Below are 27,932 nucleotides of genomic sequence, written 5' to 3' on the forward strand. Positions count from 1 at the left end.
CTGCGTGCACCTGCTGGACCCGCGCACACGCGGGTCAGAGGCGGGTGTAGATACCAGCCCAAACTGTACCAAACCAAAGCTAAACTAGCGGGAGGGTGAGGGGTTTGGGGGCTCATTAAAGAGACAGTCGTAAGAGGGGAGGGGTTTGGTAGTTGCTGGATGAAGCAGTAGAGCGTGAGCAGGGGCAATGAGGGAGGGGAGGGGAAGGGGTTAGGGGCTGCCATGGACGATGTCTTTAAACCCCTCATCCCTGCACCCTATCCATCTCCGCCGCTCAGTGTCACATCACCATGTTGCCCAACTCGGCAAAACTGAAACGTTTTCCGCCTTTGACGTTGCCTCTCCTGGTCGTTACAATCCAAGCCATGTTCATGCCTTACTGTAAACCCCTCATCCCGGCCCCCTCGCCACTTCGCGTCTTCCTCATTACATCAGCCACTAATGTAACCGCCTCATCCCCACCTCCTCCCCACTTCCGTCCCCCACCCACCCACCCCCCAAACCCCGCAGCTCCGTGTGTAGCCTGCAGCTGCACCGCCGCGGCAACAAAGTGGTCAGCGTACACGTACACCCGCTGCAGCCCGCGCTCATACTCACAGCCGGCAACGACCACTCCGCGCGCATATTCGACATCCGGGAGCTGTCCTCCGCACCTTCAGCCGCCGCTGCCGCCGCCGGCGGCGGTAGCGGCGCAACCGCCGCGAATGGCGGCGGCGGCGCGGCGGCGGCGGCTGCCGCCGCCGTGGCGGGCGCGCGCCTGGCGACGGCGGGCAGCGCCGCCGCCGGCGGCGGGTTGGGCAGCCCTGCCGCGCAAGGGAGAGGGTCGCTATCGCCGTCACCGTCGCCGGCGGGGGCATCGCAGGCGGCGGAGGGGAAGGGCAAGGGCGGCGGAAAGCGGGGTGGCGCGACGGCGGCGGCGGCCGCGGCGGCGGCGGCTGCCAATGCGGTGGCTGCGCGCGCTGAGCTGGCGGTGATTGCGCACCCGCGTGTGGTGAACGCGGCATACTTCAGGTGACGGCGGCTTTGGGGCCTTGGGGGCCTTGGCGTGGGGGCCTTGGCAATGGGGGCCTTGGCCTTGGGGGCCTTGGCATTGGGGGTGTGCGGCACGGGGGTGTGCGGCACGGGGGGTGGGGCCACGGGTGGAGGGCTCCCGAGGAGGAATGGTTAAACAATGGGGATGACGATGTGGGAGTCGTTGCTGTGGAGCCACATGTGTCTGACCGTGTGCAAAACCTCCACCTGAACAACTACCCCACCCTACCATCCCGTTCCTTGGCCATTTGGACTTACCTCGTTGGGCTCGGGATTACAACTCCACCCAGCCGTGCGGTGGGATGTGAGCGCACGCCGACCTGCACGCCACCCCGCCTTTCACACACCACCCCGCCCCTCACACGCAACCCCGCCTTTCACACGCCAACCCGCCCGGCACCGCCGAAATCCCCCCTCCCAAAAACTGATCGGCTGCCACGTCCTGTCAACATCATCTTGTCTTAATTAATCATCTGCATGGGATCCCCACCTCCCCCCGCGCAGCCCGCACACCGGCCGCCGCATCCTGACCACCTGCCAGGACAACCGCCTGCGAGTGTACGACAACGTGCCGTACGGCTGCGGCGGCGGCGCGCCGCCGGACGTGGAGATCGTACACAGCCACGACTTCAACCGCTACCTGACACCCTTCAAGGCGGAGTGGGACGCCAAGGACCCCACAGAGTCCGTGTTCGTGGTGGGCAGGTAGGTACGGCACTGTGTGTGTGTAAGTGTGTGTGTAAGTGTATGTGTGTGTGTGTGTGTGTGCGTGTGTGTGTGTGTGTGTGTGCGGGTTGTAAATACCAGCCCGAACTAGCGGAGTGGCAGAGCGCAGGCAGGGCGAGGGGCGGGTTGTAAGTACCCAAGCCCAAGCTATGGGTGGGGGTGGGGTGGGGGTAGTTTACTCCCAATCCCAAACGATCCAAGGGGCGCCGGGTGCGGGGCCAGGCCGTAGGCGTGCGGCGTGGGGCGGGCGGAGGGTGGTGGGAGGGGCGTGGGGCGGGCGGAGGGTGGTGGGAGCGGCGTGGGGCGGGCGGCGGGTGGTGGGAGCGGCGTGGGGCGGGCGGAGGGTGGTGGGAGGGGCATGGGGTGTGGTACGGGCGTGGCGTGTCAGGGTCGTGTCAGGGGTCAGGGGGCGCGTGCTGATCGGCACACACGATGCCCCGCCCTATCTCGCGTACCAGAGCATGCACGTCCTCGTGCTGCGCACTCACAGCAACCCGCACGTGCTGACCCATGAGCACACACACACACTCCTTCACCCAAACACGCACTTGAACACAATCATCTGTATAGCACACGCCCATTTACAATCCCATCCACAAACTCAAGTCACCGCCGCACCCTCCTCTCCACACACAGGTACATCAGCGAGGACTTTGGCGGCGTGGCGCTGCACCCCGTGGACGTGATGAGCGCAGCCGACGGCGGACTGCTGCGGCAGCTGACCGACACCAACCTCACCACCATCTCGCCAGTCAACAAGCCGCACCCGCGCAGGTGGGCGCGGCAGGGTGTGTGTGTTTGGGGGTGGGTTAGCCGTTGATTCGCTTTACACCCCCATTCCCGATCAAAAATCAGAGGGGGCAATGGCTGTGGCTTGCTACGTGTCACACTCTTGCTCTTTCTGTACTGCTGCACACCGTTGCACACATTGAATTACACGTCACGCCGTTAGGCTTTATTTTTCTAAGCAAACGCTCCCGCCCTGGTCTGCTCGCTCAGGGACGTTATCATCTCGGGGAGCAGTCGCTCGCTGTACTGCTGGGCGCCCGTGCCCCCAGACGACCAGCAGGAGGAGGAGGGGGAGGCGGAGGGGGCCGGCCGCCAGGGGGCGCAGGCGCCGGGCCTGGCGGGCCGCGGCGGCGGCAGTGGCAGCAGGAGCGGTGGGGCGGGCGGCGCGGGCCTGTCAACTGGCGCGTACGGCGGTGGGGGTGCGGGAGGGGGCGCGAGGGCGTCGCGGACGTTCGTCAGCTTTGACGCGGACCCGGGCGGCAAGGCAGGCGCGGGCGCGGGCGGGAAGAAGCGCAAGAAGGGCGGCGGCAAGGAGGCGGCGCCCGACTTTGACGACGATGACTGAGCGGCGATGAGGGCCCGGCGAGGAACGGAGGGGGCAGGGTGCGCGGGGGTGTGGCAGTGCGTGGACCAACGTGGTCGTGAGTGAAGTGAGGGGTTTGCACTGCAGGATCTGCCTGTATGTGTGTGCGCGTGTTGGCTGACATGTAACAAACTGAAAGGATGGCTGATGACTGACGCAGGATGTGCAGGCCGCGAGGAGCGTCTGGATGGACGGAATGTGTGGGTATGGTATGGGTGACCAAATGGTCGCAGGATGGCGGCGGCGGCTGGGCAAGGCGCGGGCAGTTGCGGGGCCGGACGATTGACGCAGAGCTGACACGTGCAATGGCCACCGGGTGAGGTGCATGTAGAGGGGTTTGGGACTGCGGACTGCTAAAGTGCTAAACCTACGTGGCATTGAAACGTTACGCGCAAGTTGAGGAGGGCGCGTGCCGCCGAAGACGCTTGGGGTCTTCCTACGTGTTTTTGGGCTGAGCCCCCCAGGATTGCCCCTGACTTCCAGGAGTCGGGACTAAATGTCGGTGGCAACCGACAGCTAATCGCCGAGTTGGACACCCCGAACCCCTGCCGTGTCATGTTCCTTCTCGAGCCGCTGCATGCATCCATGGCTTGCTGCTCGGCTGCTCCTCACTCCTCAGAGCGCACAAATTGATGCGAATGGACTCTTGAGGAACCCCTCAGGGCGTTTATACTCGAATGCTCTCCACTGGCAGCCGAAGTTCGGACCTCCCCTGGTTTGCAGTGGGGCTCCGATTGCATGCAATCGCTGATGGAGTACAACCGAAGAGCTCGAGAAGGAGCAGCCCTCATGAGCTGCCGTGCGCACAAAGACGACGCATAGGGGGGCAATTGCCTCACCCGCATACGCGCATCAACAAGCATCGCATAAACTGCAGAAGGACTGCAGACTCGCTACACGCACCCATCAAGCAAACACATATTTAGTCAGCAACAGACGCTGATTATCTAAGTTTGGGAGCGCATAAGATGCGCTTTTCCCACAGGCTGCTACTCGAACTCCGACGGCGGCATGGGCACTAACCTGCGCCGTGTCCGGTCACTCGTCCTGGCGTCCTGGTTGGTACTTTCAAGCATAGGATTGCACGCTGAATCGTGCGCACCATCTATCTCGACCACATCCATCATACACAGACATACATACACACACACGAACACACGGCGTCGTCTGGGCGGGCTTTCCTTTCGTTTTTGCGCGCACACACACGCACACACACAAACACACAAAGTAATGCATCATGTATGCCCATGGGTCAGCCGAGATACCTATTGAGACGCAAAATCGACGCCGTGCAGCGACTCTAACGGCGGGGAAGAATTGCCACAGACATTCCTCGACCAGCAGCAGCAGGACGCTGCCACATCTACTACTTTACACATCATACAAAGTATGCCGGTATCGGCAGCAAAGTACATATAACAAGTAATGGCTGGTACTGCCCAGGCAAGGGCTCGGTACTCCAGCTCTGTTGTACAGCTGTGTTACAAGTCACAAGTAAGACCAGGAAGTCGTGCCCATATAACGTTCAACAGTTACGCCACAACCGTGGCGCACCCCATCCACTCCTTGCACCAATTCACCAATATCCAAGCCCCACGCTCCTGGGCCACCAGCAGGGACTTCCAGGAGAAGAGCGCAATGCCCGCTAGGGACCTGATGTCGCCCACTAGCCATAGCAAATTAGCGCTCACATCTGCTGGCGGCAGCGCACCACCGCTGACCGCACGACACACCTGCACGACGAAGACGCATACGGACACTGACAACGGCCAGTACTCATCGAGCCGTGACACCATGCCGGTACAGGTGGATACCGGGATCCACACCAAGAGCCACAGCGATGCCCGGACTGCAAACTGCACAGCCCTGATAACTGCCATGAGCCACGCCCTCCAGGAAGCCGATGCGGCACCAGCCCACCGCGCCGACAGGCTAGCCCATGCCGCTGCCCGCACTTGCATAGCCGCCGCGACTGTCACGCGGCAGTACCGTTGGCCGAGCAGCAGTACGACGGCCAGCGCCACAGGTGCCGCTCCGATGGCCGCTCCGAAGTTCCAGGCGCACAGCCACACGCTGGCTACGAGCACTAAAATCCCACACAGTCCCAACACCTTCTTCTGCTTGGGCACTGCCGCCGTGCTCTGCTCGGGTCGCAGTGCAGGGGGGGCGTTGCAAGGATGGTTAGGAAAGCGGTACAGGATCAATCCGTCGTGCAATGTCAGAGTCTACCACCGAAGCCTGGCAAAACCTCAAGCTTACCCTGGCCCACTCCCGTCGAAGTTCGGCCCAGTTGGGGTGGTGATGCCGCGCCGTGTTGTCAGCCAGCACCTCCTGCGATTTGGACATCAGCGGCCGCGTCTGCTCCGCCAGCGCGTCCTTCAGCATCGCCATGTCGACGTGCGGCTGCTGCGCAGTGGGCGCGGGAGCTCCGACAGCCGGCGCCGCTGCAAAGGGCCACAGACATAGGGGATGGGCGCATGGGCCCCACCCTTGCCGTGCCTATGCAGACCTGCTCAAAATTCGTAGTTCCTCACCCACCGCACACCGCCCCATCCCTGATGTGATAGGCCCGGCAATCTTGTCTTGTTGCGCACAGAACGCGACCTTGCCATCCCGCCCAAAAGTCCTGCGGTAGCGCCCCAGGCTTTTTGGGAGCTGGTCGACCCACAACTCACTTGAGATGCTCGCACTGTCCTGAGAGCCAGATGCCACGCCTGCGCAAGCAGGAAGCTGCATCTCGTCAGCACCAAGGCCAGCACACTGCGCCAACAAGTGTCCGACCAGCTGAACAATAGAGACACAGACGGAGATCCTACCTTGAGCCTTGTTGTAACCGATCTGCACGTACTCAAACAGTGCCTCGGGGTCATCGGCCATCGGAAGAATGAAGGTGTGGCGCTCCTCCGCCGGCATCGAGGCCAGGAAGCTCACGAGCTGCCCTAGCTTCGCGCCCTTCACGCCGCGATCTTTAGCAGCAGTTTTGAATGCTTTGACAACAATGAGAAACTCGTTGTCAGCCTCGTTGTTGTCCATGCTGCCCCAAAATCCCTGCCACTCCCGGAACAGCAGCCCTAGTGGCTGCAGTCAGCAACTTGGACGTCAATTTGCTGTGAGGCTGCGCCAAGCTATGCGAATCTCTCTGCAGCACGGGGTACACGAGAGCACACAGCCCAGTAGTACTTAAGTAGCTGTGACGAATACATTATTGGTGAATTTCTGTTTGCGGGCGCCACGGGTTACCCACAAACCCCAAAATTTTGGGCATGGGGGTACGGGGCATGGGGGCACGGCATGGGGGGTACGTGCCTTGTTTCTCCGGCAGCCCCATTGATGCAGTCGCTATGCCCTCCCTTCCCTCCCTGCATGTGCTGCTACGCCGGCACGTCGCCTGCCGCGCACCCACAGGAGCGAGCGTGCGCGGCGGCGGCTTCCTAACCCCAACCGCTACGCAGTACCCCGGCTTGCCCCTCCCCCCTCAGGCGCCCCGCATGAGGGGAAAAGGGGAAGCATGGAGTCGCTCCGGTTACAGTGATAACCTATCAAGTGTGCCTTCATCTGTCGGCAGCAGTTGGGATGGGCGTGCAGTCTGCCCGTGATGTTCCGCTCCGAACTGCACAGACGAAACGACAGCAGGTAGGGGCAGGGGTGGGGGTGGGCCCTGCACCCCGCTTGCAGCAGCATTAGGTGCGGCTCGCATCATGTCGCAGTACATGTGCACAGCTTCGTCTCTGCCCTAGGGCGGCGCATGAGGGTTCTGTGTGTATTGCGAATACCGTAGGGCCACTGCAGTTGTCCGTGCTCGACCAGCCGCATCTGAATAGTATAGCTCAAGCACGTCGATACTGTCAGCCACGTCTCCTAGCTGTCCCGCCGCGTCTGCGTACTCAGCGTATGCCGTCTCAAATGTGTTGATTCCTGAAGCTTCCATGCCTCCGTCCGTACTTGGGCTAACTTAGGTTGGGATACTCCAAGGCCCTTACCCAACCGTTGGGTAGTCAGCATAAGGGCCTTGGCGTATAGAGCACAGCAGAAACTTACAGCGCTCTAGCCTCAGACCGCTTCCGCCGGTTTTGAGCCTTCGAGTACGGGCGACGGCCATGCTGGGTTCCGCACCATCGCGTGGGTCGTCATTACTCGGCGCGGATGTCTCCTTCGGCTCGGCGGTGAGCGTGCATCTTGGGCCGCCCGAACCTCTGGTGTGTTTCGCTGCGAAGTGTTCCTGCTGTGGCGGCTAGCCTGAGGCCCTGAGCGATTGTTGTGTACTGCAGGTGACACTGCGTTGGGGTCCGCCGCCCAGGCACGGCCCCCTGGTCCATCTGCGCTGGCGTATCTCCGCGTCGCCTTGCCAGGTGCGTATTTGGTGCCCCGTTTCCTTGATTCGGGGGAGTGTCACTGGCTCCGGCTCCTTGCAACTTGCACGGCTCGGGCGCCGCGGGCTGCGTGGCCCGCGCGGGCGGGAAGAAGCGCAAGAAGGGCGGCGGCAAGGAGGCGGCGCCCGACTTTGACGACGACGATTGAGCGGCGATGAGGGCCCGGCGAGGGACGGAGGGAGCAGGGTGCGCGGGGGTGTGGCAGTGGACCAACATGGTCGTGAGTGAAGTGAGGGGTTTGCACTGCAGGATCTGCCTGTATGTGTGTGCGCGTGTTGGCTGATATGTAACAAACTGAAAAGATGGCTGATGACTCACGCAGGATGTGCAGGGCGCGAGGAGCGTCGGGATGGATGGAATGTGTGGGTATGGTATGGGTGAGCAAGTGGGCGCAGGATGGCGGCGGCGGCGGCTGGGCAAGGGGCGGGCATTTGCGGGGCCGGACGATTGACGCAGAGCTGACACGTGCGATGGCCACCGGGTGAGGTGCATGTAGAGGGGTTTGGGACTGCGGACTGCTAAACCTACGTTGCATTGAACCGTTACGCGCAAGTTGAGGAGGGCGCGTGCCGCCGAAGACGCTTGGGGTCTTCCTACCTGTTTTCAATGGGAGAGCCCGGTCGCGGCGGCGGCAGCGGGTCCGGGCCTACCTGTGCGCATACGCATTTGTTGTTCATCTTCGTTCGCAGCAGTGGCGGCGTGCATGTGCGCAGCGGAGGGGAAAGGCAAGGCCACGTGGAGGAGGAGAGCGCGGCGCCGCCCGAGAAGCGGCGCCAGTGCGCAGGTTGAGGCTCGGCCGGGGTCTGGTTAGCAGTTATTGCTGGCGAGCTTAGCATGGCACGGTGTATGGTTGCTGTTTGGTGTGTGGACACGTCGGCTATGTCCGGGATTTGAGGTGGACGCTTGCGGCATCAGACACATTCTTATCAATGATGCTCCTCCGCAAGACCGCCAGCATGCATGTGTACGGTATGCCCCCGTGACCCCTTCTGCCCCCGTCTGCCTCTGTGCCCCCTTGCCGGCTGTGACTCCGTAAGGCTGTGACCAGACCCCCGATAAGGCAAGGCAGGGCAGGGCTGCAGCAGCAACATTAAACTTGCGAGTTTTTTGCATCACGAGTTTGCAGCATTGCGTCATTGCGTCCTCATCCGCTCGGCTACCGGCATGGAAGCGCGCGCGGCGCGCACCCACGCAAAAATATTGCTTGAATATACACCTGACACACCACACAGCCAATTACCTGGTGACATAAGTGACGTGCATGTGCCTTGACGTCCTGTCAGTTCTGTCTGCGCATATAAGCCTGGCTGTCAGCCCTGTCTGCGCACCAGTACCCCCTTCATAGTACTGCACCGCAATGTCTCAGCGCGTCGCCAGCATCTTGAACCACATGCCCAGTTACAGATGCGCGCATCATGGCTCACCACCGGCAAACACCCGTGCACCCAGCCACCCCTATGTACGGGCCCGACCTGTGCCACAGCCTGTGACGGAAGAATGCGTGACCCCACACCTCCTCAGCAGCCATCTTGCGTCTCCTCCTGCTCCTGCTCTTCATCCCCACTCCGCCAGCGTGAGGCTTCCGAGTCCGTCGTATCATCCTCCTCCTCCGCCGCCCCCTCCGCCGCTTCCTCCGCTCCTTCCGCAGGCAACCGCCATTCCAACACACACTCGACCATGTCGCGCAGTTGCGCCAGCGATGCGGCCGCGGCGCCGGCCATCATCTGTACCGACACCTGCATGCTGTGGCCCACCGCGGCATCGCTGTCCAGGCGATTCTGTAGACGCAAATCGTGGCATTTTGAGATGGCGAGCGAGCACTTGTTGAGCTCGGCGTGCTCGGCAATCAGCACCTGGACCTTGGTGGCCCAGTCATCAAACATAGCTGCACTGGGGAACATGCCAGCCCCCGGCCACGCCAGTTGCTCGTGGCTGCCCTGCTTGTACAGCCTGATTCCGTCCCAGCCTTCCAGCTGCGGATCAAATACGACCGTCTCACGCTGTCGCGTGAAAGCCAGGACACACCGAATGAGCGGCACGCACCTGCACACCGCCTCACACGCGGCGGAGCGCAGCGCAGGCCCATACTCGCGCACACCGACGACGGCCACTCCGCAACGACTTCCCTCGTACCCAAACTCAGACATGCTCAAAAGCTCCTGCACCATGCCAAGGTCCCCGGCCCGGATCGCAGCTTTGTACAGCTGCTCACGCGACTGTCGTGGCGCAAGCTCCGCAGCAGGCTCCCCACCTTCCCATTGCCAGGCCCGCAACTCCAGAGGCAGCGGACAGTCGTGGTCTTGGAGCCACCGCACCGCTTCCACCCAGCCCGCCTCAACCGCAGGTTTCCACAGCCCAGCGCTCAGCGAGAGCCCGCTGTCGCGGAGCCTCGACATTAGCGGGACGTTGCCAGCCGCCACCGCGGCCTCCATCGCCCAGGCATCTAGCCCAAATCCCTGCTGCAGCAGCCACTCCAGCACCTGCAAGCCTTTGTCGCCCGCACCGCTGCTGCTACGGGACACAGCCCGCGCAGCGGCCTCCAGCCCTCCCGGGCCCCCGTCCTCCCGGAGCAGCTTCAGCACCTCTAGCGCGTGCGCGTTGTGCGCGGCGTGGGCCCACACCGTACCGGCGTCGTACAACGCGGCGGCGCCGTACGTGTCGGCGAGCCATCGCAGCACCGGCAGCTGTCCCGCCTCCGCAGCCAGCATGGCCGCACGCCCGGCCCAAGCAGGCACCGGCGGCGGCGGCGGTGGCGATGGCGGCGGCGGCAGTGGCGGCGCCAAGCAGCCGCGGCTCCCAGCAGCCTCCTGCTGCTGCAGCGGCGGCTGCATGCCGCCGGGCTGGCCGCCGTCAGCGCTGCTGCTTAGGCCGCCGCCCCTGCCGTCACCGCCAGCAGCGCTGCCGCTAGCCGCCGCGGCGCCGCCCGCCGCCGCCGCCAGTGCCCGCTGCAGCTCCGCCGCGTACGCCTGCAGTGCCGCCACACCGCCACCACACGCGGCCGCGGCCACCAGCTCATGTGCGAACCCCACGTCGCTCAGCCTGGCAGCAGGGAACTCCTGCTGGTCTGCGAACAGCCAGGACAGCACCGCGCTGACGGCTGCCGCTGCTGTGGCGCCACAGCCGCTCGCTGCGACCCCGCTGACCGCGTGCTTGCTGCTGGGTACAGTCTCAAACAACAGCTCTGGTGGTGGGACGTTGCAGCGGAAGCCCCTGCACGCAGGTCGGTAGTAACAAGGAAGCGCCGCCGTCACACGGGGTGGGCGCGCGGAGGAGGATGGAGACGTGCAAGACTGCATGCATGTCGACTCCACCGACGCCGCCGATTCAACGGTAAATGAAATTGAAACGCGCGCAACACGCGCCCCCAGCCACACACGACATGCGTGCCTGTTTGCCTGCTGCATGCATGCAAGTGGCACCCACGCCGCCACGCGGGGCCCGCCGCAGCGGCAACGACATCGCGATTCCCCCGGGAGTTGGCCAGTTCCCGCTCCCGCGCCACCGCCCGGATGCAACCCCCTCCCCCCACACCCCGGCTGCTCCCTGCAGGCCCACCTCACCTGCGCCGGGCCCAGGACAGGCGCTCAATCAGCTCGTCCGGCCTCATGTGGGGAGACTGGCGGTTTGCAAGGTGCACAACCGACCGGGTCAGCGCGGCAGGCTGCCAATGGACCGGCTCCCCAGCCCACCGGCGGCTCGCCGCCTCCGCCTCCGCTTGCCGCTGCACGGCTGCCCCTGCCTCCGCTCCCGCCGCCACCCGCGCCGCCGCCGCATAGCGAGTCTCCAGCCACTGGGCCTTGGCTCGCCAGTCGGGCGTGGGGCTGAGCAGCGCAAACGCAATGGCCTGCGACAGCCTGTACAGGCTCCGGTTGCCCTGTTGCAGGACGCCGCTACCGAGCGTGTACTCCGCCATTTGCTGCAGCCCCAGACCGTAAGCGGCGCTGTGCACAATATCCCACAAGCGGAACAACTGGTCATCTCCTAGGGGCCGCAACCCCTGCCGCCACATCAGGTTGTCTACGTCCACGGCGGCCGCCGCCGCCCTGGCTGCCGCGTCGGCTGCAGCTTCGTCTTGTGACGCAGCTGTTAGCGCTGAAGCTGCGTAAGAGGCTGTGGCGGCTGTGGCGGCATTGGCGGCTGTGGAGGCTGTGGCGGCGTGCTGCTGAACCCGTGGTGCCGTAAACAACCAACGGCCCAACTCGCCCGTGTAACAGTTGTAGTCTCGCCACTCGCCACCCGTGTAGTGGGGACCGCGCTCCTGCAAGTCCATCAACACCTGAATCATCTCCAAGCTCCCGCCCGCCGCCGCCGCAGACAGGGCGCGGGGGAAGTCCCAACGGCAGCCGCTGCGCACGATGGCACGCACCAAGCGCACGTCACCCCGGCGCGCCGCCGCCTCCACCGTATTCGTGTCCCAGGGACAGCCCATGCTGTATAGCTCCTTGCACATGTTCAGCTGGCCTGCTGCCGCGGCGGCGGTAAACACCTCCGCCGTCAGTGCGCAGCCCACACTGCCAACCGCCTGCGTCACGTCCGGACCGCCCGCCACCACGCGCAGGTTCTCCAAGCTGCCGCTGGCCGCTGTCAGAGCGATGACCTTGCGCCGCTGAGCCAGCGGCAGCGAGCGCACCGAGGACCAACGGCCGAAGCGCCGCACGAAGGCGTGATGCGGCACCGGCTGCCACAGCTGCACGGTTGTGTGGCTGCGGAAGTGGGTTGCCAGGGTGCGGCTGAGCAGGCGCAGCGTGCATGCCACCTCGTTGGGCGCCAGGTATTGAGCGATGCGGTCTAGGAGCTCAGGCGGGAGCTTCTCTAGAGGGGCCTTGCGCCAAGAACAGGATGCGCACTCGCACCGCCAGAGGCTGTTCGCAGGGCTGTCCTCGTCTATGGGAGCCCAGGCTGAGTAACCCAGTCGCCGCCGCTTGGGCGCTGCCTGTGCTAGTCTGCCCCGGCGCACGTGTCTTGGATGACTATTCGACAGTATGACACGCCCTAACTTAGCGCTATAAGCGAAATGTGTCTGTTGCGCCATGCTGGCAGGATGGCGCGAAACGGTGCTCGCAACATAAATCCGCTGTGGCAGTGGACTTGTAGCGGTAGCGTGCTATACAAGGCGTTCCGCGAGCATCATAGACGGTTTTCAACCCGCGTGTTCGCTACGTCTGCACGCCTGTCCTGATGCGATGTGAGTGCTGGGCGCTGGTCGAGGTACAACACTTGCATATGACAGAATAAATATGCGTGACCAACTAGTTTTACACTCTGACTGCAAAGTGCAAGGCAGCAATTGGCACGGCACCATTGCGGCACGCCACTCATCCCTGCAACGCAGCGGACCACCCTGGACTACCGTCACCCTTAGGACGAAGTCCGATCCAAATGTCCTCAAACACCGGGACAACTTCACGTCCCTATCATCCTGGCATGCACTGCAAGGCCCCTCCCGTTAACGCTCAATTCCATCATGCAATCGGCCGCCTTCCCAACTTTCAAAGCCGTGTCGCACATTACCACTCAAAACGCCGGAGCGGCGATGCCCCTTCGTAACGTCACTTGAAGCCCTCTGCACGCTGCTCCTCCTCCTCCTCCTCCAGCTCCTCCTCCTCCTCCTCCTCCTCCTCCTCCTCGCCTTTGTACAGGTCCCACTCCAACACGCGCTCCACCGTGGCACAGATCTCGGCCCAAGACGCCTCCACGGCAGCTGTCAAGTGCGTGCGGGAGGCGTGCAGGCTCGCAGCCACAAGTGAGCCACCCGTGCCACCTCCGTACTTGTCAACATGCACACGCAGCTCGTGGCTCTCGCGGACGCCCTCAGCCAGCTTTGCCAGCTTCCGCCACTCCTCAAACCGGGCCAGCAACTTCGCGACCCAATCGTCGTACACGTCTGCCGTCACGGCTGTGTACGGCTGGTCGGGGCCTTCCCACGTCTGGTAAGCCTTCACATTGCGCCAGCTGTACACGATCTGCTTCGTCCAGTCCATGCTAGGCGGTTGCGCCGTCTTGTGCAGCACGAAACGTATCAGCGGCAGGCTGCGGCACGCCTCTGGGCCGCTGCCCTTCCACAAGGCTGAGCACAGGTTGTACGCCAGCTGAGGCAGGGCCACGCGGCGCCCCCGCCGCGCCGCGACATCCGCCTCGCTCTCCTCGACCCGCTGCCAAAGCTCCTGCAGCATCCCGAGGTCGCCGTTCACGATGGCGGCCGTGTACAGCGGCTCAGGCGTCTGCAGCGCCACCCGCTCGGGCAGGAAGGGCCTCCAGTACGGAACTTCCTCGGGCAGCGGGCACCCGCGCCGCCACAGCCAATCCGCCACCTCCACGTGCCCCTTCTCCAAAGCCGGCTTCCAAAGCGCAGGTCCCAGCGCACAGCCCGCACCTCGCAGCGCCTCCACTAGCCGCACGTTGCCCGCCTCCACCGCAGCTTGCATCACTCCCTCACCGAAGGCACACCGCCGCTGCCTCAGCCAGCGGAACAGCGCCAAGCCTGAAGCGCCCGCGTGCCGAACGGCGCCTGCGGCGTCGCCCGAGCCCAGGCTGCCGGGGCACGCCACGCGCATGAGCCACTCGAACACGCGAGCTGCGTGGGGCCCTGCCTCCGCGGCAGACCGCCACAGCTTCTCGGAAAGGATCGCCTCGCCTCCCCACGTGTCCACCAGCCACTGCAGCACCGGCACCTGCCCAGCCTCCGCCGCCTCCTTCGCGGCCCGCTCAGCCCAGCCGGGCCGCCACACCGGCCTGCCTGCCGTGCCCTGCCCAGCCCCAGCGTGGCCCTGCTCCCCGCCGGTCGCCGGCGCACCGTCGCTGCTGCCCGCCGCCGCCGCCACGTTGCCAGCCGCCGGCACCCTGCCTGCGGCCCCTGCCGCGCGGTGCTCCTCGGCCGCAACTGCCTGGAGCGCGCCGACATGGCCGCCTCGCGCGGCGGCGCAGATGAAGAAGTGCGTGTGGCAGCAGCTGCCAGCATGGGACGGCCACTGCTGCTCGTCCTCAAGCACCCATGCCAGGACGGCGCGCACCGCCGCCGTGTCGGAGAGTGGCAGCACCTCCGGCGGCGGCATGGTGACACTGTAGCCCCTGTATGGGCACGCGGAGAGACGGGGGCCAGGCCCGTGATCAAGAGTAATGCTACTACCGTACATCAACAGGGATCGGCCGCAAAAGGTTCCGGGTGACCCTCTCTTTGCCCCAAGTGCACGCGAGAATGGGCAAACCGCTCGTCCTCTGCCCCACTCAGGCCCACCTGCGCCGGGCCCACGCCATGCGCGGGAGTAGCTGCTCCGGCCTCAGGGCGCTTAGCGGCGGCAGCTGGCCGTTGATGGGGTGCCAGCCCGCCTTGGCTGCGTACGGGACCACTAACCAAAACAGCTCGTGCCGACGACTGCGGCCTCGCCCCCTCGACTCCGGAGCCGCCACCGTTGCTGACTCCTCTGCCGCCCGAGCCGCCTCCGCCGCCGCCCGCGCCACGTCCGGACAGTGGTTTTGAAGCCACTGGGCCTTTGCGCGCCAGTCAGGTGTGGGGCTGAGCAGAGCAGTAGCGATGGCATGTGCCAGGTCAAAACCGTGCATGTCAGTCGAGTTCTCTCCCTCCGCAGCACCGCAGCGCACCGCAAGCTCGACCATGACCTCCAAGCTCAAGCCCCACGCCGCCGCGCAGGTCACATCTGACCAATCGCGCGATTTCGGAAACGGTGGATACCTCTGCACCGCCGCTATGTCTGCGGCCGCCGCTGCTGCCCTTGCAGCAGCGTCAGCCAACCCCTCGTCTGGGTCTGCTTCAACGGCCGCGGCTGCCGTGGCCTTCGGCTGCGCGACAGGCTGCTTTGGCGGCGACAGACCGGCTGCTGCTGCCACGCCACCTTGAGCTGCAGTGTCTGCCGCCGCGCAGCCACCCGCCGGCTTGCCAGCAGACTCCAAGTCCTGCTTTTCGCCCTCCTCTTTCTCCTCCTCCTCCTCCCCCTCCTCGTCCTCGTCCTCCTCCTCCTCCTCCTCCTCCTCCTCCTCCTCGGACTCGCCGTCCTCGTTGTAGTCCCGCCATTCGCCACCCGTGTAGTGAGGACCGCGCTCCTGCAAGTCCATCAAGACCTCCACCGCCTCCCAGCTCCCGCCCGCCGCCGCCGCAGACAGGGCGCGGGGGAAGTCCCAACGGCAGCCGCTGCGCACGATGGCCCGCACCAAGCGCACGTCGCCCAGGCGCGCCGCCGCCTCCACCGCACTCGTGTCCCAGGGACAGCCCATGCTGTATAGCTCCTTGCACACGTGCAGCTGGCCTGCCGCCGCGGCGGCGGTAAACACCTCCGCCGTCAGCGCGCAGCCTGCGGTGCCAACCGCCTGCGTCACGTCCGGACCGCCCGCCACCACGCGCAGGTTCTCCAAGCTGCCGCTGGTCGCCGTCAGGGCGATGAGCTTGCGCCGCTGAGCCAGCGGCATCGAGCGCACCGCGGACCAACGGCCGAAGCGGCGCACGAAGGCGTGATGCGGCACTGGCTGCCACAGCTGCACGGTTGTGCGGCTGCGGAAGTGGGCTGCCAGTGTGCGGCTGAGCAGGCGCAGCGTGCATGTCACCTCGTTAGGTGACAAGGACTGCGAGATGCGGTCTAGGAGCTCTGCGGGGAGTGCCTCCAGTGCTGACTTGGGCCGACAGCAGGCCGTGCACTCACAGCGCCAGGAGGAGGAGCTGTGCTCCTCGGTGGGAGCCCAGGCCGAGTCCAGTCGCCGCCGCTTGGCCGCTGGCTGTCCTGAGCCACCTATATGCCCACCTATACGACTGGAAGTCGAGAGGGCGACACGCCCTGTTTTACCGCTGTAGGCGAAGTATGTCTGGTGTGGCATCATGCCAGGGCAGGATGGCGCGAAACGGTGCTCGCAACATAAATCCACTGTGGCAGAGGACTTGTAGCGGTATCGTGCCATACAAGGCGTGCTTAACGCCTCCTGGCTCGTTTGCACCAATCTACAAGCATGAACTTGTAACATTCATCCATCAATCGATCCTGTAAATAGGTCTCACCAACACCGCTTTCCGCCTCGTTCCAAGTAAACCCTGCCTTGGCATACAGCTGTGTAGCCGTCCTTCAGACCTTGTTGTGCCACAGCACTCTCGCACCCAACACCGCAACGCACGGACGAGCGGTATGGTCAGCAAAAAGGAGGTGGCTGCGGCTTTCAACGCTGCCGCGGAGGCGCTCGGCGTGGACGGGAACGAGCGGGGCGACTTGCTGTTCGTCTTGTCCAAACTATCGGAGGAGCAGCTCGACTTCTTTCCGATAGGTGCTGACAATACGGCAATCGTTGCGTTCGCGCGGTCTGCGAAAGGTAGGAGAGTCCGCCCCTGGTGCCGCTTTAAAACTGCTGCCCTTCCAATCTCGTTGCGACGCCCGCATTCGTTTTTGAAACACTCGTGGGCTCCGTGCATTGGTGCGCGGAATCCCGCATGTGTGAGCGCGCCTTGCCCCCAGCAGCCCCGCAAAACACATTTCCTGTGGCCCTCAACCGCTACCATGTCGTGCAGCCTCGGCGACTGGCCTGGGCGTGGGGAGCGCGTCAGGAGCTGGTGAGTTGTTGTTATGGGACCTGCACCACAGCGCCTTGGCACAACATGACACTGGTCACCGTGTACCGTGTATTCCGCGAGTCTCACATCAAGTTGCCGCCTGAAACGGACCCGTTGTACTGGCCCTCCTGTGCAGGCACGGCAGCCCACATTTCCCACCGACCAGCTGCAAGCGCTGCCAACCAGGGCACGGTGCCTCTCCTGGGCACAGATGGTGCGTCACCTGCTTACCCAAGCAATACAGTAGCTAGAACTGAAATTGTGTACTGATTATGGGTTGCTTTCTGTTGGCTGATGCAGATGATGGCAGCTGGTTTTGGGTGCTTTTCAAGCACTTTGCTGCAGTAGCAGATCGTTACCCCAGCCCACATCGGCGCCAGCACCAGGACTGAAAGACCGCTTCAGCGCAGTGGCCGTCGCATTCATCCTGGTCATGTGCGCGGGTGTGGTGCTGGCGCTGGCGGCCAAGTAGGCCAACCACAACGACCCCGCGAACGTACTCATCTCCACGTACGCAAACATGGTCCTGATGATCTACAGCGTGGGCAACCTGCTGGTGACACCCCTGGCGAGGGCTCGGCTCCATCCCAGCTCAACGCGGAGGGTGGTCTCGCAAGCTGGCGAGGGCTATCGCCAGTCGCTGCAGAACTGGCAATCTGAGTGGGTGGTTCGGTTTGCTGTCCCCCTCATCTTCGTCCTGGTGGCTGGCGGGCCGGGCATTATGTTCTCGCTGGGCCCAAAACGCTGAGGTAGCAGAGCTGGAACTGTTCGTGGAGATACTGCGCATGCAAGAAGTGCAGATGGCCCCTGTGGGGGCGTGGCGGTGGTGAAGCATTGCTGTTGGGCCATGCTCTTGAATTTGACTAGTGGGTTCATCGCTAGCAATAGAAAGGCCACGTTCCATGGGGTTTTTGCAGCAGGGAAGGGATAGCTTGGTAGCCACGGTCTGGCGTCATGAACCACAGCCGTCACCAAGACTAGAAGGTGTGTGTGGCAGCGTCAAGGTTCTGTGTTGAGTCGCCGTTATCTACCGGCAATGTTCGGCAATGTTTTCAGAGGCGGGGCGAAGCGATCCGGGGGGGGCCGAAGCCCCCCAGGATTGCCCCTGTCCGTGCCTGCCTGCCTGCCTGCCTGGTTGGGGCGGGGCCCAAACCGGGCACTGCTCCGCCTGCTGGTGGACAAGTACGCGCACCTGGTGGTGTACGTGGACGAGTTCTACACATCACAGGCAAGATGAGAGCAGACGGGTTGGAATGAGTAGACAGGTGGCCGGGTGGACAGGATGGGGCTCGTGTACAGGTAGCCGGGTAGCCAGCAAGGTTCACACTGTACTCCTGCCCCCTCCCTCCCCAGCAGGTGTGTGCGACGTGCGGGCGGCGCTTGCTCGGCGACGGGCAGCGCTGCCTGCAGGCGGTCGTACCATGGGGGGGCTCACGTGCTCATCAAGTCCAAGTGTGCAACCACTGCGGGACGGTGTGGGTGAGTCCACTTTGCGGGTGGGCGGCTGGCTGGGTGATGGATGGCTGGGTGACGGCTCAGTGGGGCTCAGTCGTGGGCTCAGTGGGGCTCAGTGGGGTTGACACGTGGATGACACGGCTCAGTGGGTGAGGGCTCAGTGGGGCTTAGTGGGTGGTGGCTGGGTGACGGCTGGGTGACAGCTCAGTCGTGGGCTCAGTGGGACTCACTCACTCTACCCTCCCGACGGTGCAGGGACGTGACGTCAACTCCGCAACCAACATCCGGCACGCGCTGGTGGAGATGCTGCTGGGGCACAAGCGACCTGCATCGCTGCAGACTGGCGGCGGCGGCGGCAGCGGCGGCGGCGGCGGCAGCGACAGCAGAGGCGGCAGCAGCAGCAGCAGCAGCAGCAGGGGCGCGTGCGCGCATCTTGGTAGCGGAGGGGGCGGGAAAGGCCACGAGGAGGAGGAGAGCGCAGCGCCGCCCAAGAAGCGGCGCAAGCGCGCAGGCTGAGGGCGGGCTGGTGTCTAGGTAGCGGTCCGCAGTGGGGCTGGCAGGGCATGTGTAGCGGTATGACAAGTAGTGCGGCTGTTGACAACTGCGCTGCGTCTGGCTGCGGTTGGCTCTGCTGGGCATCGCGACTGCACCTGGTTTGGCCTATGTGCCTGTTGAAACCGACCCCGGGCTATGCCCGGGCGATGAGGTTGTTCGGCCTCAGACTGTGGAGGGGCTCAGCCCCTTTTCCCGTGACTGGGGAACACTTGTCAGAGGCCCTGTCTGACTGACCATGTTACATTCCGTCTGGAGTTCTTCCCAAAAACAATTGGTGTGTGACAAAAGGTACACGCTACTGTGCTTTATACAGGTAGACCAGGGCATTATTGCACTGTTTGCCATTTTCGGGCCGTGTCATGATTATTGTGGGCATGTGCGTTTCGCAGGCAACTGCCGGCGGTTGGTGCGGAGGTGTGAACTGGGGTGAGAGGCGAACTTTGGCGGGAACAGTTGGGCCCATGCTCTCGTGTCAGGTTGTGCCGGGTGGTTAGGCGTGTGGTCAGTGGTTCGCCTGTCAGGTTGCCTCTGATTAATAGCTGTGCTGTGTTATCCCCTGGGTGCTGAAGTAGGGTTAGGCATGCGGACGTGCAAGTCCCGCAGGGTGCAGCTGATTCCCAGACCCCAGCAGATGGCAAACAATTTGCAACGGCAGAGCAGGAGCGCGCGGCTGGTCAAACGCCGAGGTACTGTACCGATAAGTTGTTGGCTGGCTGGAAGTTTGCTGACGCGCGCGCGCACGTGCACCGAGGCATGCGGGCGTTTGTGCCGGTGAGGGAGCTGCGTTGGGGCTGCGTGGGGCAGTTTGTTTCGGTTGTATTTACTCGTATGTGTGTGTTACGTGTGTGTGTTACAGGATTGTAAGTGTGCATTCCTTTCCCGTAACGAGACTAAGAGAGCCCCGAAGGCCCCTCGTCTCTCCGCATGTCTTCAGTGTCAGTATCCGGCACGCGATTTGTACCGTCCATCCATTGTTACAACAATTCTGTTTGTTGAGCCCAAAATAGCGTGTAAACAGCTAGCCAACTTCGCCTTGTTAGAGTATTGCAAGGTTTGCCTCATGTCCCCTAGCTACGGCCTCAGCACTAATATCCTCGTACTTTTCGCCTTGATGGTATTGAAGGGGGGGCAGAGCCTGGCACTTCTATGTATACCATGATTCATATTTGCCACAATTGGCCAGCACAGCCAAAAACGCATCAAGCACCCATGCAAGCACCCCATCCGGAAACAGTACCGCAGAAGCGCAAACTGCTCAACTGCCCAAACTGCCCCACACACAAACCAAACCGCGGCCCAGTGCGCTCAGCAACTGCTTCAACAACAACACCGCCGACGTAACCGCACTCTGCCGCCTGCTCCACACCTCCACCTGCACGCCCGCAAAACCACACCACACCGCACAAGACCCACATCACTCGGCGGCCGCGGGCGGCAGGAACGCGACATCCACCCCGTACCGCCCCGCCAACGCCGCCCGCAGCACCCAGTTGGCGGCGCGGTACACATCCAGCCGCCCGCCGCGGCGGCTGCGCCAGTTGTGTTTGGCCGCCAGCGACTCCACCAGTGCCGCCGGCGTCCAGTCGTCGTCGGACCACTGCGGCGCTGTGTCGTGGCGGCGACGAGCGCGCGCCTGCGGGGGTGCGGGAAAGGGTGTAGGCATGGGTGTATAGGCATGGGTGCATAGGCATGGGTGTGTGCACGGGTGCAGGCATGGGCACCAAGGCGCCAGTGTCGAGCCCGACTCCGCGGCGGCCGAGCCACGAGCCCAGATTTCAACCTCTTGGCGAGCTATCCTATGCTTCCACCTACCGGCTACCTAGCCGCATGCTCCTTCCGCATTACGCAGCCAGACAAGCAGCCCGGCAAGCGGCACGGCAATGGACCCCGTATGCTAGCGCGCGCGCACCTCGTACCTGCAGGTCCCCGCCTGCGCCTCCTCCTGCGCCTCCACCTCCTGCCCCTCCACCTCCTGCGCCTCCACCTCCTGCGCCTCCACCTCCTGCGCCTCCACCTCCTGCGCCTCCACCTCCTGCGCCTCCACCTCCTGCGCCTCCACCTCCGCCTGCTCCTCCGCGCTCCTCCTCCGCGTCCTCCTCCGCCACCGGCTTGAGCGCCAGGGTGTGGTGCAGGCGCGGCCACACCCGCTCCGCCAGGTAGCGGACCACGGCGTAGGGGTCGCGGCAGCGCGCGATGGGGTAGCTGCCGAACAGGACCTGTGCGCGTGTGTGTACGGGTATGTGCCAGGAAAGCACCACAGCAAAGGTGTGTATGTGTGTGTTGAAGAGCACAAGGCAAGAAATACGCAGCACTGTGTGTGTGTGTGTGTGTGTGTGTGTGTGCGTGCGTGTGTGTGTGTGTGCGTGTGTGTGTGTTTGCTGTGTGTATTGAGTGCTGGGGCGAAGGGAGCAGTGTGTGAGCATGGGCATGTGCGCCCGACCTCCTTGTGTGTGCGAGGCAAACGTAGACACACACACACTGCTGCACGCAAACTGTGCCCCCTGCCCAGTGCCCACCTCGCCAGCAACCGATACGCAGTGTACCATGCTCTTTTCGTCTTGCCCACATCCCTGCCCACATCCCGCCCTCTCGCTGCCCTCTCCTGCCCTCACCACCGACGCACCTGCATAGGTAGCGACACGTCCAGACGCGGGAACACCAGCCCGGGGCAGTCACACAGCATCAGGCTGTGGGGGCGGCGGGGGCAGAGGGCGGGCCGGGCCGAGCAGGGCAGGGCCGGGCAGGGCAGGGCGCATGGGTCATAGAAGGGTTGGCGCTGGCAGCCCAGGATAGCACAAATGCGTGAAAGAGGTGGGCTTTCTGCTCTCTCCAACACAGAGCATCAGCAAACCTGCGCGTCCGCACCTTCGTGCCCGCACGCACCACACCACACACCACATCACGCCACCCCATCCCACCCGCCCCGCCCACCTAGGGCACATGACGTGCGTCTGGTAGTGCTTGGTGCGGCCGGGGTGGCTGCTGACCGCCACCCGCTTGGCGCCCAGCAGCGCGTTCATGGTGCTGCTCTTGCCCACATTGGGCTCGCCCACCACACACACCACCACAGGCCGGCTGCGGCCGCGCCGGTCGTGCCCGCCGCGCGCGCCGTGGCCACCCCAGCCGCCGGAGGTGGCTGCGGCAGCGGCGGAGCCGCCGCTCCTTGCCGCCTGCTCCCTGCCTTTCTCCTTGTCCTCCTCGTCTTCCTCCTCATCTCCTTGCTGCTTGAAGTCCTCCTCGTCCTCATCCGCTGCCAGTGCATCAAAGGCCGCGTTGTCATTGTCGCTGTCCTCAGCGCCCGCCGCCTCCTCCTCCTCCTCCTCGCCCTCGCCCTCCTCTGCACTCTCGCCCTCACCCTCCTCGCCCTCAGTCTCCGCCCGGCTGGGGCCGCTAGCTGCCGCCTCCGCCTCAACAGCCGCCTCCGACTCGTCGCCGTCTTCGGCGTCAGGCGCGGCGCCGCGGCGAGCCGAGCCGCGGCCTGCTGATGCCGCCGCAACACACACACGAGGACATGGCACACATAAGCAGGCTTCATTCAGTGGACTGCTACTTTGGAACGGTTGTCTGTTCTCATAGCATTCTCTCCACGGTGCCCGCGAGGCGGCGACTGACCTCCCAACAATCTCTCAGTTGACCCCGGGAACCGAAACCCAAACCCAGTGCCCTGGACCTACCCTTGCCACCGCCGGCTGCGCCCTTGGCAGGCGCGCCGCCCTGCTGCTTGCCGCCGCCCGCCACCCCGCCAGCGGTCGCCGCGGCCCCGGCGTGCATGCGCGCGGTGCGCTTCTTCTTCAGAGCCGCTTTCTTCTTTTGCTTGGTGCCCTGCGTGTATGAATGAGTGTGTGTGTATGAGTGTGTGCGTGTGCGTGTGTGTGTGTGTGTGTGTGTGTGTGTGTGTGTGTGTGTTTGTGTTTGTGTCAGCTGCACGCGACCAGACCAATTCGAAACCAAAAGAGACTACTGTATGGTAGGCCAGACAAGAGAGCTACGGTGCAGCAAGGCTATCACTGCAGAAGATGGTGCCTGTAGCCCCCCCACAGATGTGCGAACCGTGTCGGATTCGGGAATGCCTGACGCAGCTCGTGCGCCAGCAGAGCTGCCCCCCACACACCCCAGACGCCGCCCCATCCACCAGTACTGACGTACTGAGGGGGCGCTGCCGCACCTTCGTGTCCCACGCCTCCTCCTCCTCCTCCTCCTCCTCCTCCACGTCCTCGTCCTCGTCAGCATCGCCGTCCTTCTCCCAGCTGCCGCCGCCGCCCGCCTCCTGCGCCTCCGCCTTCTCATGGCGCGACTGCGACTGTGGCTGTTGCGTCGCCGGCGGCGGTCGGTCGCGCTTGCTGTGTGTGTTTCGCGCCTTGGAGGCGGCTAGGATCTGGTCTCGGCTCATGCCCACCACCTCCGACACCTGCTTGGCACAAGGGCAGGACACGGCGGTGCGCGGTGTGGTGCGACGGCGACACGCATTGTGTTGCACCGTGCACACGCGCGTAACACAGCCCGCAAACACCGAGATTACGGTACGGGTTGGCCTCACCGATCCAGGTTTCCGGCCCCCCCCCCGTTGCCAGTCCCCCGTCCCATGCAAGCAGTGCCCAGCCCCCTGCAAGCAGTCCCCAGTCCCCAGCCCCATGCAAGCAGTGCCCAGTGTCCAGTCCCCCGTCCCCAGTCCCCTTCAAGCAGTGCCCAGTGCCCAGGCCCCGCACAGCCGCCCCTGCCCACCTTGACTCGGCGGCCGTCCCTGCTGATGTCGCACTCCAGCACTGCGTCCAAGATGGCGCCCGCCGCGCCGCCCGACGCCGCGCCGCCCTGGGCGCCGGCAGCACTGCTGACCACCACCTGGCGGGCACACACGTGCGCACGCATGTACGCATCGCATTCGGCGCGTGTCAGCAAAACGCACAGGCGTGTGTATACATGTGTCTGTGTTTCCCAAGGTTATCTTCCCAGACCCGCCCCGTGCCCTCCCTCGCAACTGCCTTCACCTTCTCTCCCCACCCTCTCCCCCATCTCCTCTCCATTTCCGCCGCCCTCTCCTACCCTCCCACCCCCCGCTCCTCTCCTCGCCCACCCCCTGGAAGCCCTCCTACCTTTAGTCCCGGGTAGCGGCACTCGAACCAGCCCCTCCACGCCTCCGCCGCCGCCACCGGCACCAGGTCGGCCTTGTTGAGCACCAGCAGTGCGGCCATACCATGGTCGCACATAACGTGCTGGGCCTGAGGGAAGAGGGGAAGAGGGAGCGAGGGGATAGGGGGAGAGGGGAGAGGGGAAGAGGAGGGGGAGTTAAATTCATAATTAACACAGAAGCGAAGAGGGGAGAGGGGGATTGTGTTAAGTGGAGGAGGGGGTAGGCCGGGGCCGGAGGGGGAGAGGGGGCGGGGCACAGGGAATGAGGCGGCGGGAGAGCCGAGGACCCTGCTTTGAAACACACATGTGCATGAAGACGCAGGCCGACATCCAGGCACGTACCAGCGCCTCTGAGAAGTGCAGCAGCGGGTTGCGTGCGTCCACGATCATCACCGCCACGTCTGAGCGCTCCAGCACGCGCCACAGCTGTCGCCAGAAGTCCAGCTTGGGCTCAAAAAACGACACGCGAGAGGGCCTGGCGCGCGGGGGAGGGAGAGAGAGGGGGCGGGACGAGGGAGGAGGGTGTGGGAGGAAGTTGTGGGTGCGGGTGGAAGGGCGCGAGGCTTGTGTGGGGTGGGGAGACGGTGTCGCCAGCGGCAAGGGAGCGGCGCTGCTGTTGGGTAGAGGTCGGCAGAGCGCAATTTCGCGACTGGTGAATCGCTTCAATTTGCGCGGAACGCCAGGGCCTCGCACACACCTGACCCTCTCCGCCATAACGTGTGGCCGTGCTCGCCATTGTCCTCCCCCTTCGTAACCCACCTCGCAAACCCCTTTCCTTGTCAGGCCTCTTTTAGCCGCCTCCACCACCCCTTCACACCGCCTTCCCATCATCCCCCTGCTGCGTCTTCGCGTCTCATGTTTCGCAGCGTTCCGGCGTCTCTTACACAGAGAAAAGGTTGGCTTGCTTTGGGATCCGGAACGCGCTAATCCCCACCTGTCCACGCCCTTGTACAGCTGCTCCGCCCAGGACAGGAAGCTGGACTCCTCCAGGGCGTGCAGCTGGTCGGCGCTGCGGACCTGGGGTGGTTACATTCACGACTAGTTAAGGTGGAGGGGTGGAAGATACCAGCCCAAAGTAACTAAACCCCATGCAAAAGAGCGAGGAGGAGCGTGAGGGAGGGGAGGCAGGCAGCAAGGCGGCCGGCGAGTGCGTGGGCAGGTGAGTATGACCTAGGCAGAAGCAGGTAGGCGGGTGGCCGCCCAAGCGGCCAGGGCATGAGAGATGTGTGGTCGCCCCGCACTGGGCTGCCACTCCCCCGACCCGACGTCACAGCCACGACCCGCTCGGCACACGACGTTGCAGAGCGAACCGCCCACAGCCAACCGCCCTCCGCCCTGTTCCCAAAGCACACAGCCCACAGCCCCAGGTTCGGCCGCCCCCACTGGCTCTTGCACTCGTACCCGCACTCTCACACACTCACACACACTCTCACACACACACACACACACACACACACTCTCTCTCACACACTCACTCACCACGCCGCGCCAGGCGGGGCGCTTGGGCATGCCCAGCCGCCTGCCCTCCTCGCCGAACCCCACCTCCTCCTCGCGCACCCGCGGCAGCCGCATCGCCTCCACCTCCGGACAGGCCTCGCGGATGTCTGAGAGGAGGGCGCGAGAGGGGGATGCGGGGGTAAGGGAGATACGGGTTGGGAAGGTGCGGGCGAAGGTCCAAGTGCAGATGCAGGCACAGGAACACACGCAGCAGAGCTGCCCGCCCCGCTAGCCCCAGTCGCACACCTGCACGAGGGTACGCAACGTACCATGCGACCGTATGTCCTTTCCCTCCCTGGTCGCCCCCTGGTGCCCACGTGCCCAGCACTGTCGGTTCCCCGATCGCGCAACCCCAGCCGCAACACCCCAACACTTCAACGCCCCAAACTCCCACCACGCCACGCCACCACGCTCCGCTACTCACTGGCCGGCACGTCGCCAGGCGGCAGGTCCACCATGGGCACGTACCGCAGCGGCAGGCTGTCAGGAGCCGCCCGCCCCCCTCCGCCCCCGCCGCCCGCCGCGCCGCCGCCGGCGCCGCGCCCCCCTGCCCCGTGCGCCGCCGCCGCCTGCGCCGCCACCACTGCTTGCGTGGTGGGCGTGTTCCATGTGCCGCTGCGCGCCGGCGGCCGCCCGCCAACCACCGCCGCCGCCGCCGCCGCCGCCAACTGGTGCTCGTCGTGGCCACGGGGCCCCTCGTGCCCCGCGTGAGTGCCGGCGTGTCCATGCGCATGCCCGTGGTCCTTTCCGTGTTGGGCGTTTCCAAGGTAGGCGTCGTGGCGTGTGACGCGTCCGGGGGAGTGCACGTGCGAGGCGGCGACCGCCGCCGCCAGCGCCTCCGCCCGCTCGCGCACCTCCGGCGCCACGTCATCCTCGGCGGCCTCGTCGTCGTCGCCGCCATCGGTGGGGACCGCAAAGTCGCCGAGCAGCGCCTCCTGCTTGTTGCTGTGGCGGCCCGGGTGCGGGTGCGGGTGCGGGTGCGGGTGCGGGTGCGGGTGCGCCGCCGCCTGCAGGTGCCGCGCGTCCTTGCCTGGCGGCACCGGGCGCGGCAGGCCCTCGCCTGTGGCAGTGGCGGTGGCGTCACCGGTGCCGGCGGCGGCGCCGTCGCGCTTTGGCCGCCCGCCGCCCCTGCCGCCGCCAGCGCCGGCGCCGCCTCCCGCCCGGCCCTTGTCGCCGCCATCCGGCCCACGCCGCCTTGCACCACCTGCTACAGGCACCCCTGCAGCGTCTTCCTCCGCCGCCTCTGCGGCCGCCACCGCAGCATGCCCGGCCGCCACCGCCGCCGCCACCGTGGCTGCGGGGCCGTTCTCCTCGTCCACACCCCAGTCGCCGTCCGAGTCATCGTCCGCCTGCAGTGGGAAGGGAGCGGTTTGTGTGTTCATGCTGCTTTCTTTCCACCTGACGGCTTGCTTTTTCGCTGCTGACACAGCTGCAGCTGAGGTGCTTGGGGAGTGGCACGCCGTCCGCTCCTCCTCCCTTAGTCCTCTCCCGCGCTCGAGCCCACCCTCAGCCGCCCGCCAGGCACCCGGCAAAGGCAGGATCACCAACGGCCACGGGCCCAGGGGCCGCAGGCAGTGCCGGCGCACACACGCCCTCACCCATGTGTGCTCAGTGCGCCTCACCTGGTTGCGCTTCTGCTCGCGCTTCCACTTGAGATACTCCTTCTTAGCCTTGGCGCTCAGGTTCGCGCCAGCTGCCTTCTTCCACCCGGGGGCGCCCTCGCCGCCGCCAGCGCCAGCAGCACCGCCAACGCCAGCCTTTGCCCTGCCGCCGCCGCGGGCGGCCCCGCCGCCCGCGCCGCCTCCCCTGCCCCGCTCCGACATGTCGCTATCAGTAGCTTTCAGATGAGGCCAAGCGCGTCAGGACTTCATACGTGCACCGGGTGCACCGCTTGCCTCGGGCACCTGCCAGCAACCCTCCGTCTGGCGTGGCACGCTGGAGGCTCGATCTCGCGCGATGAAGAAATGTACTGCTATAGACACAGACAAGAAGCTGACGGGTCAACCTCTATCAGGTTTGGGCTTGAGCAAGTGTCGGGAACTTGGTCGCCGAAGCTTCCACAATGCGTATTTGTCCTAGCGCATCTTTGACACTAGGGACTATAAAATATCAGTGCCAATAATATAGGTTCAAGAAGAATTGGGCTAGTGGCGCTATTCGGCTTCTTGAGCAGTCTATACTCGCGCCAGAATACAGGCAGTGCGAGTATGAGAGGCCGCTTTGTGTTACATGCATGCCGCTATCGCCGCGGTCG

General features: G+C 64.6%; 6 protein-coding genes across 7 annotated transcripts in view; 2 read left to right on the plus strand and 4 right to left on the minus strand.

Annotated features, from left to right (window-relative positions):
* Nucleotides 1-3,676, plus strand: part of CHLRE_13g577550v5 (uncharacterized protein) — a 5,462-nt gene extending 1,786 nt beyond the window's left edge. Inside the window, exons 4-7 of the mRNA XM_043069488.1 lie at nt 511-1,011; nt 1,537-1,737; nt 2,395-2,532; nt 2,758-3,676. Coding sequence (XP_042917463.1) covers nt 511-1,011; nt 1,537-1,737; nt 2,395-2,532; nt 2,758-3,112 — 1,195 coding nt within the window. The 3' untranslated portion in view covers nt 3,113-3,676. The remainder of the gene's footprint in view (nt 1-510; nt 1,012-1,536; nt 1,738-2,394; nt 2,533-2,757) is intronic.
* Nucleotides 3,677-3,783: 107 nt separating this feature from the next.
* CHLRE_13g577600v5 (uncharacterized protein) lies at nt 3,784-6,364 on the minus strand. Of its 2 annotated transcripts, none has more exons than XM_001693733.2 (4): nt 5,947-6,364; nt 5,806-5,844; nt 5,390-5,574; nt 3,784-5,271 (listed from the first exon to the last, which is right to left on the minus strand). In XM_001693733.2, exons 1-4 carry the CDS (start codon nt 6,161-6,163, stop codon nt 4,663-4,665), a joined length of 1,050 nt encoding a protein of 349 aa, XP_001693785.1. In that variant the 5' UTR covers nt 6,164-6,364; the 3' UTR covers nt 3,784-4,662. Both variants share the same exon structure in this region, with proteins under 2 accessions (XP_001693785.1, XP_042917464.1).
* A 2,184-nt stretch (nt 6,365-8,548) lies between these two features.
* CHLRE_13g577650v5 (uncharacterized protein) lies at nt 8,549-12,694 on the minus strand. The gene is made up of 2 exons (XM_043069490.1): nt 11,061-12,694; nt 8,549-10,710 (listed from the first exon to the last, which is right to left on the minus strand). Exons 1-2 carry the CDS (start codon nt 12,530-12,532, stop codon nt 9,018-9,020), a joined length of 3,165 nt encoding a protein of 1,054 aa, XP_042917465.1. The 5' UTR covers nt 12,533-12,694; the 3' UTR covers nt 8,549-9,017.
* A 49-nt stretch (nt 12,695-12,743) lies between these two features.
* Nucleotides 12,744-16,354, minus strand: CHLRE_13g577700v5 (uncharacterized protein). Its single transcript, XM_043069491.1, has 2 exons — nt 14,735-16,354; nt 12,744-14,568 (listed from the first exon to the last, which is right to left on the minus strand). The coding sequence occupies exons 1-2, from the start codon at nt 16,324-16,326 to the stop codon at nt 13,050-13,052; spliced, it is 3,111 nt and encodes a 1,036-aa protein (XP_042917466.1). The 5' UTR covers nt 16,327-16,354; the 3' UTR covers nt 12,744-13,049.
* A 130-nt stretch (nt 16,355-16,484) lies between these two features.
* Nucleotides 16,485-18,126, plus strand: CHLRE_13g577750v5 (uncharacterized protein). The gene is made up of 4 exons (XM_043069492.1): nt 16,485-16,806; nt 17,003-17,044; nt 17,181-17,258; nt 17,345-18,126. The coding sequence occupies exons 1-4, from the start codon at nt 16,626-16,628 to the stop codon at nt 17,434-17,436; spliced, it is 393 nt and encodes a 130-aa protein (XP_042917467.1). The 5' UTR covers nt 16,485-16,625; the 3' UTR covers nt 17,437-18,126.
* A 1,766-nt stretch (nt 18,127-19,892) lies between these two features.
* On the minus strand, nt 19,893-27,854 carry CHLRE_13g577800v5 (uncharacterized protein). Its single transcript, XM_001693735.2, has 13 exons — nt 27,301-27,854; nt 26,103-27,027; nt 25,661-25,785; nt 25,116-25,198; nt 24,524-24,656; nt 24,145-24,270; nt 23,777-23,893; nt 23,220-23,462; nt 22,729-22,876; nt 21,986-22,532; nt 21,678-21,741; nt 20,971-21,270; nt 19,893-20,687 (listed from the first exon to the last, which is right to left on the minus strand). Exons 1-13 carry the CDS (start codon nt 27,499-27,501, stop codon nt 20,469-20,471), a joined length of 3,231 nt encoding a protein of 1,076 aa, XP_001693787.2. The 5' UTR covers nt 27,502-27,854; the 3' UTR covers nt 19,893-20,468.
* Between the last annotated feature and the right edge of the window lie 78 nt (nt 27,855-27,932).

Source organism: Chlamydomonas reinhardtii, chromosome 13 (assembly GCF_000002595.2).
Source record: "Chlamydomonas reinhardtii strain CC-503 cw92 mt+ chromosome 13, whole genome shotgun sequence".
Lineage (NCBI taxonomy): Eukaryota > Viridiplantae > Chlorophyta > Chlorophyceae > Chlamydomonadales > Chlamydomonadaceae > Chlamydomonas > Chlamydomonas reinhardtii.

Bases quoted from the DNA above. Each gene is read 5' to 3' on its own strand.
- CHLRE_13g577700v5 (XM_043069491.1), bottom strand. From the start codon at position 16,326: ATGATGCCACACCAGACATACTTCGCCTACAGCGGTAAAACAGGGCGT. The intron at 14,569-14,734 runs GTGGGCCTGAGT...GTGCCCATACAG, and splicing joins ATGGCGTGGGCCCGGCGCAG to GGGCTACAGTGTCACCATGC.
- CHLRE_13g577600v5 (XM_001693733.2), bottom strand. From the start codon at position 6,163: ATGGACAACAACGAGGCTGACAACGAGTTTCTCATTGTTGTCAAAGCA. The intron at 5,845-5,946 runs GTAGGATCTCCG...CTGCTTGCGCAG, and splicing joins CGGTTACAACAAGGCTCAAG to GCGTGGCATCTGGCTCTCAG. The intron at 5,272-5,389 runs GTAAGCTTGAGG...CGACCCGAGCAG, and splicing joins TTCGACGGGAGTGGGCCAGG to AGCACGGCGGCAGTGCCCAA.
- CHLRE_13g577750v5 (XM_043069492.1), top strand. From the start codon at position 16,626: ATGGTCAGCAAAAAGGAGGTGGCTGCGGCTTTCAACGCTGCCGCGGAG. The intron at 17,045-17,180 runs GTGAGTTGTTGT...CCTCCTGTGCAG, and splicing joins GGGGAGCGCGTCAGGAGCTG to GCACGGCAGCCCACATTTCC. The intron at 17,259-17,344 runs GTGCGTCACCTG...TGGCTGATGCAG, and splicing joins GCCTCTCCTGGGCACAGATG to ATGATGGCAGCTGGTTTTGG.
- CHLRE_13g577800v5 (XM_001693735.2), bottom strand. From the start codon at position 27,501: ATGTCGGAGCGGGGCAGGGGAGGCGGCGCGGGCGGCGGGGCCGCCCGC. The intron at 25,786-26,102 runs GTGAGTAGCGGA...CCCTCCTCTCAG, and splicing joins GCCTGGCGACGTGCCGGCCA to ACATCCGCGAGGCCTGTCCG. The intron at 22,533-22,728 runs GTAGGTCCAGGG...CGGCATCAGCAG, and splicing joins CGCAGCCGGCGGTGGCAAGG to GCCGCGGCTCGGCTCGCCGC.
- CHLRE_13g577650v5 (XM_043069490.1), bottom strand. From the start codon at position 12,532: ATGGCGCAACAGACACATTTCGCTTATAGCGCTAAGTTAGGGCGTGTC. The intron at 10,711-11,060 runs GTGAGGTGGGCC...ACCTGCGTGCAG, and splicing joins CTGTCCTGGGCCCGGCGCAG to GGGCTTCCGCTGCAACGTCC.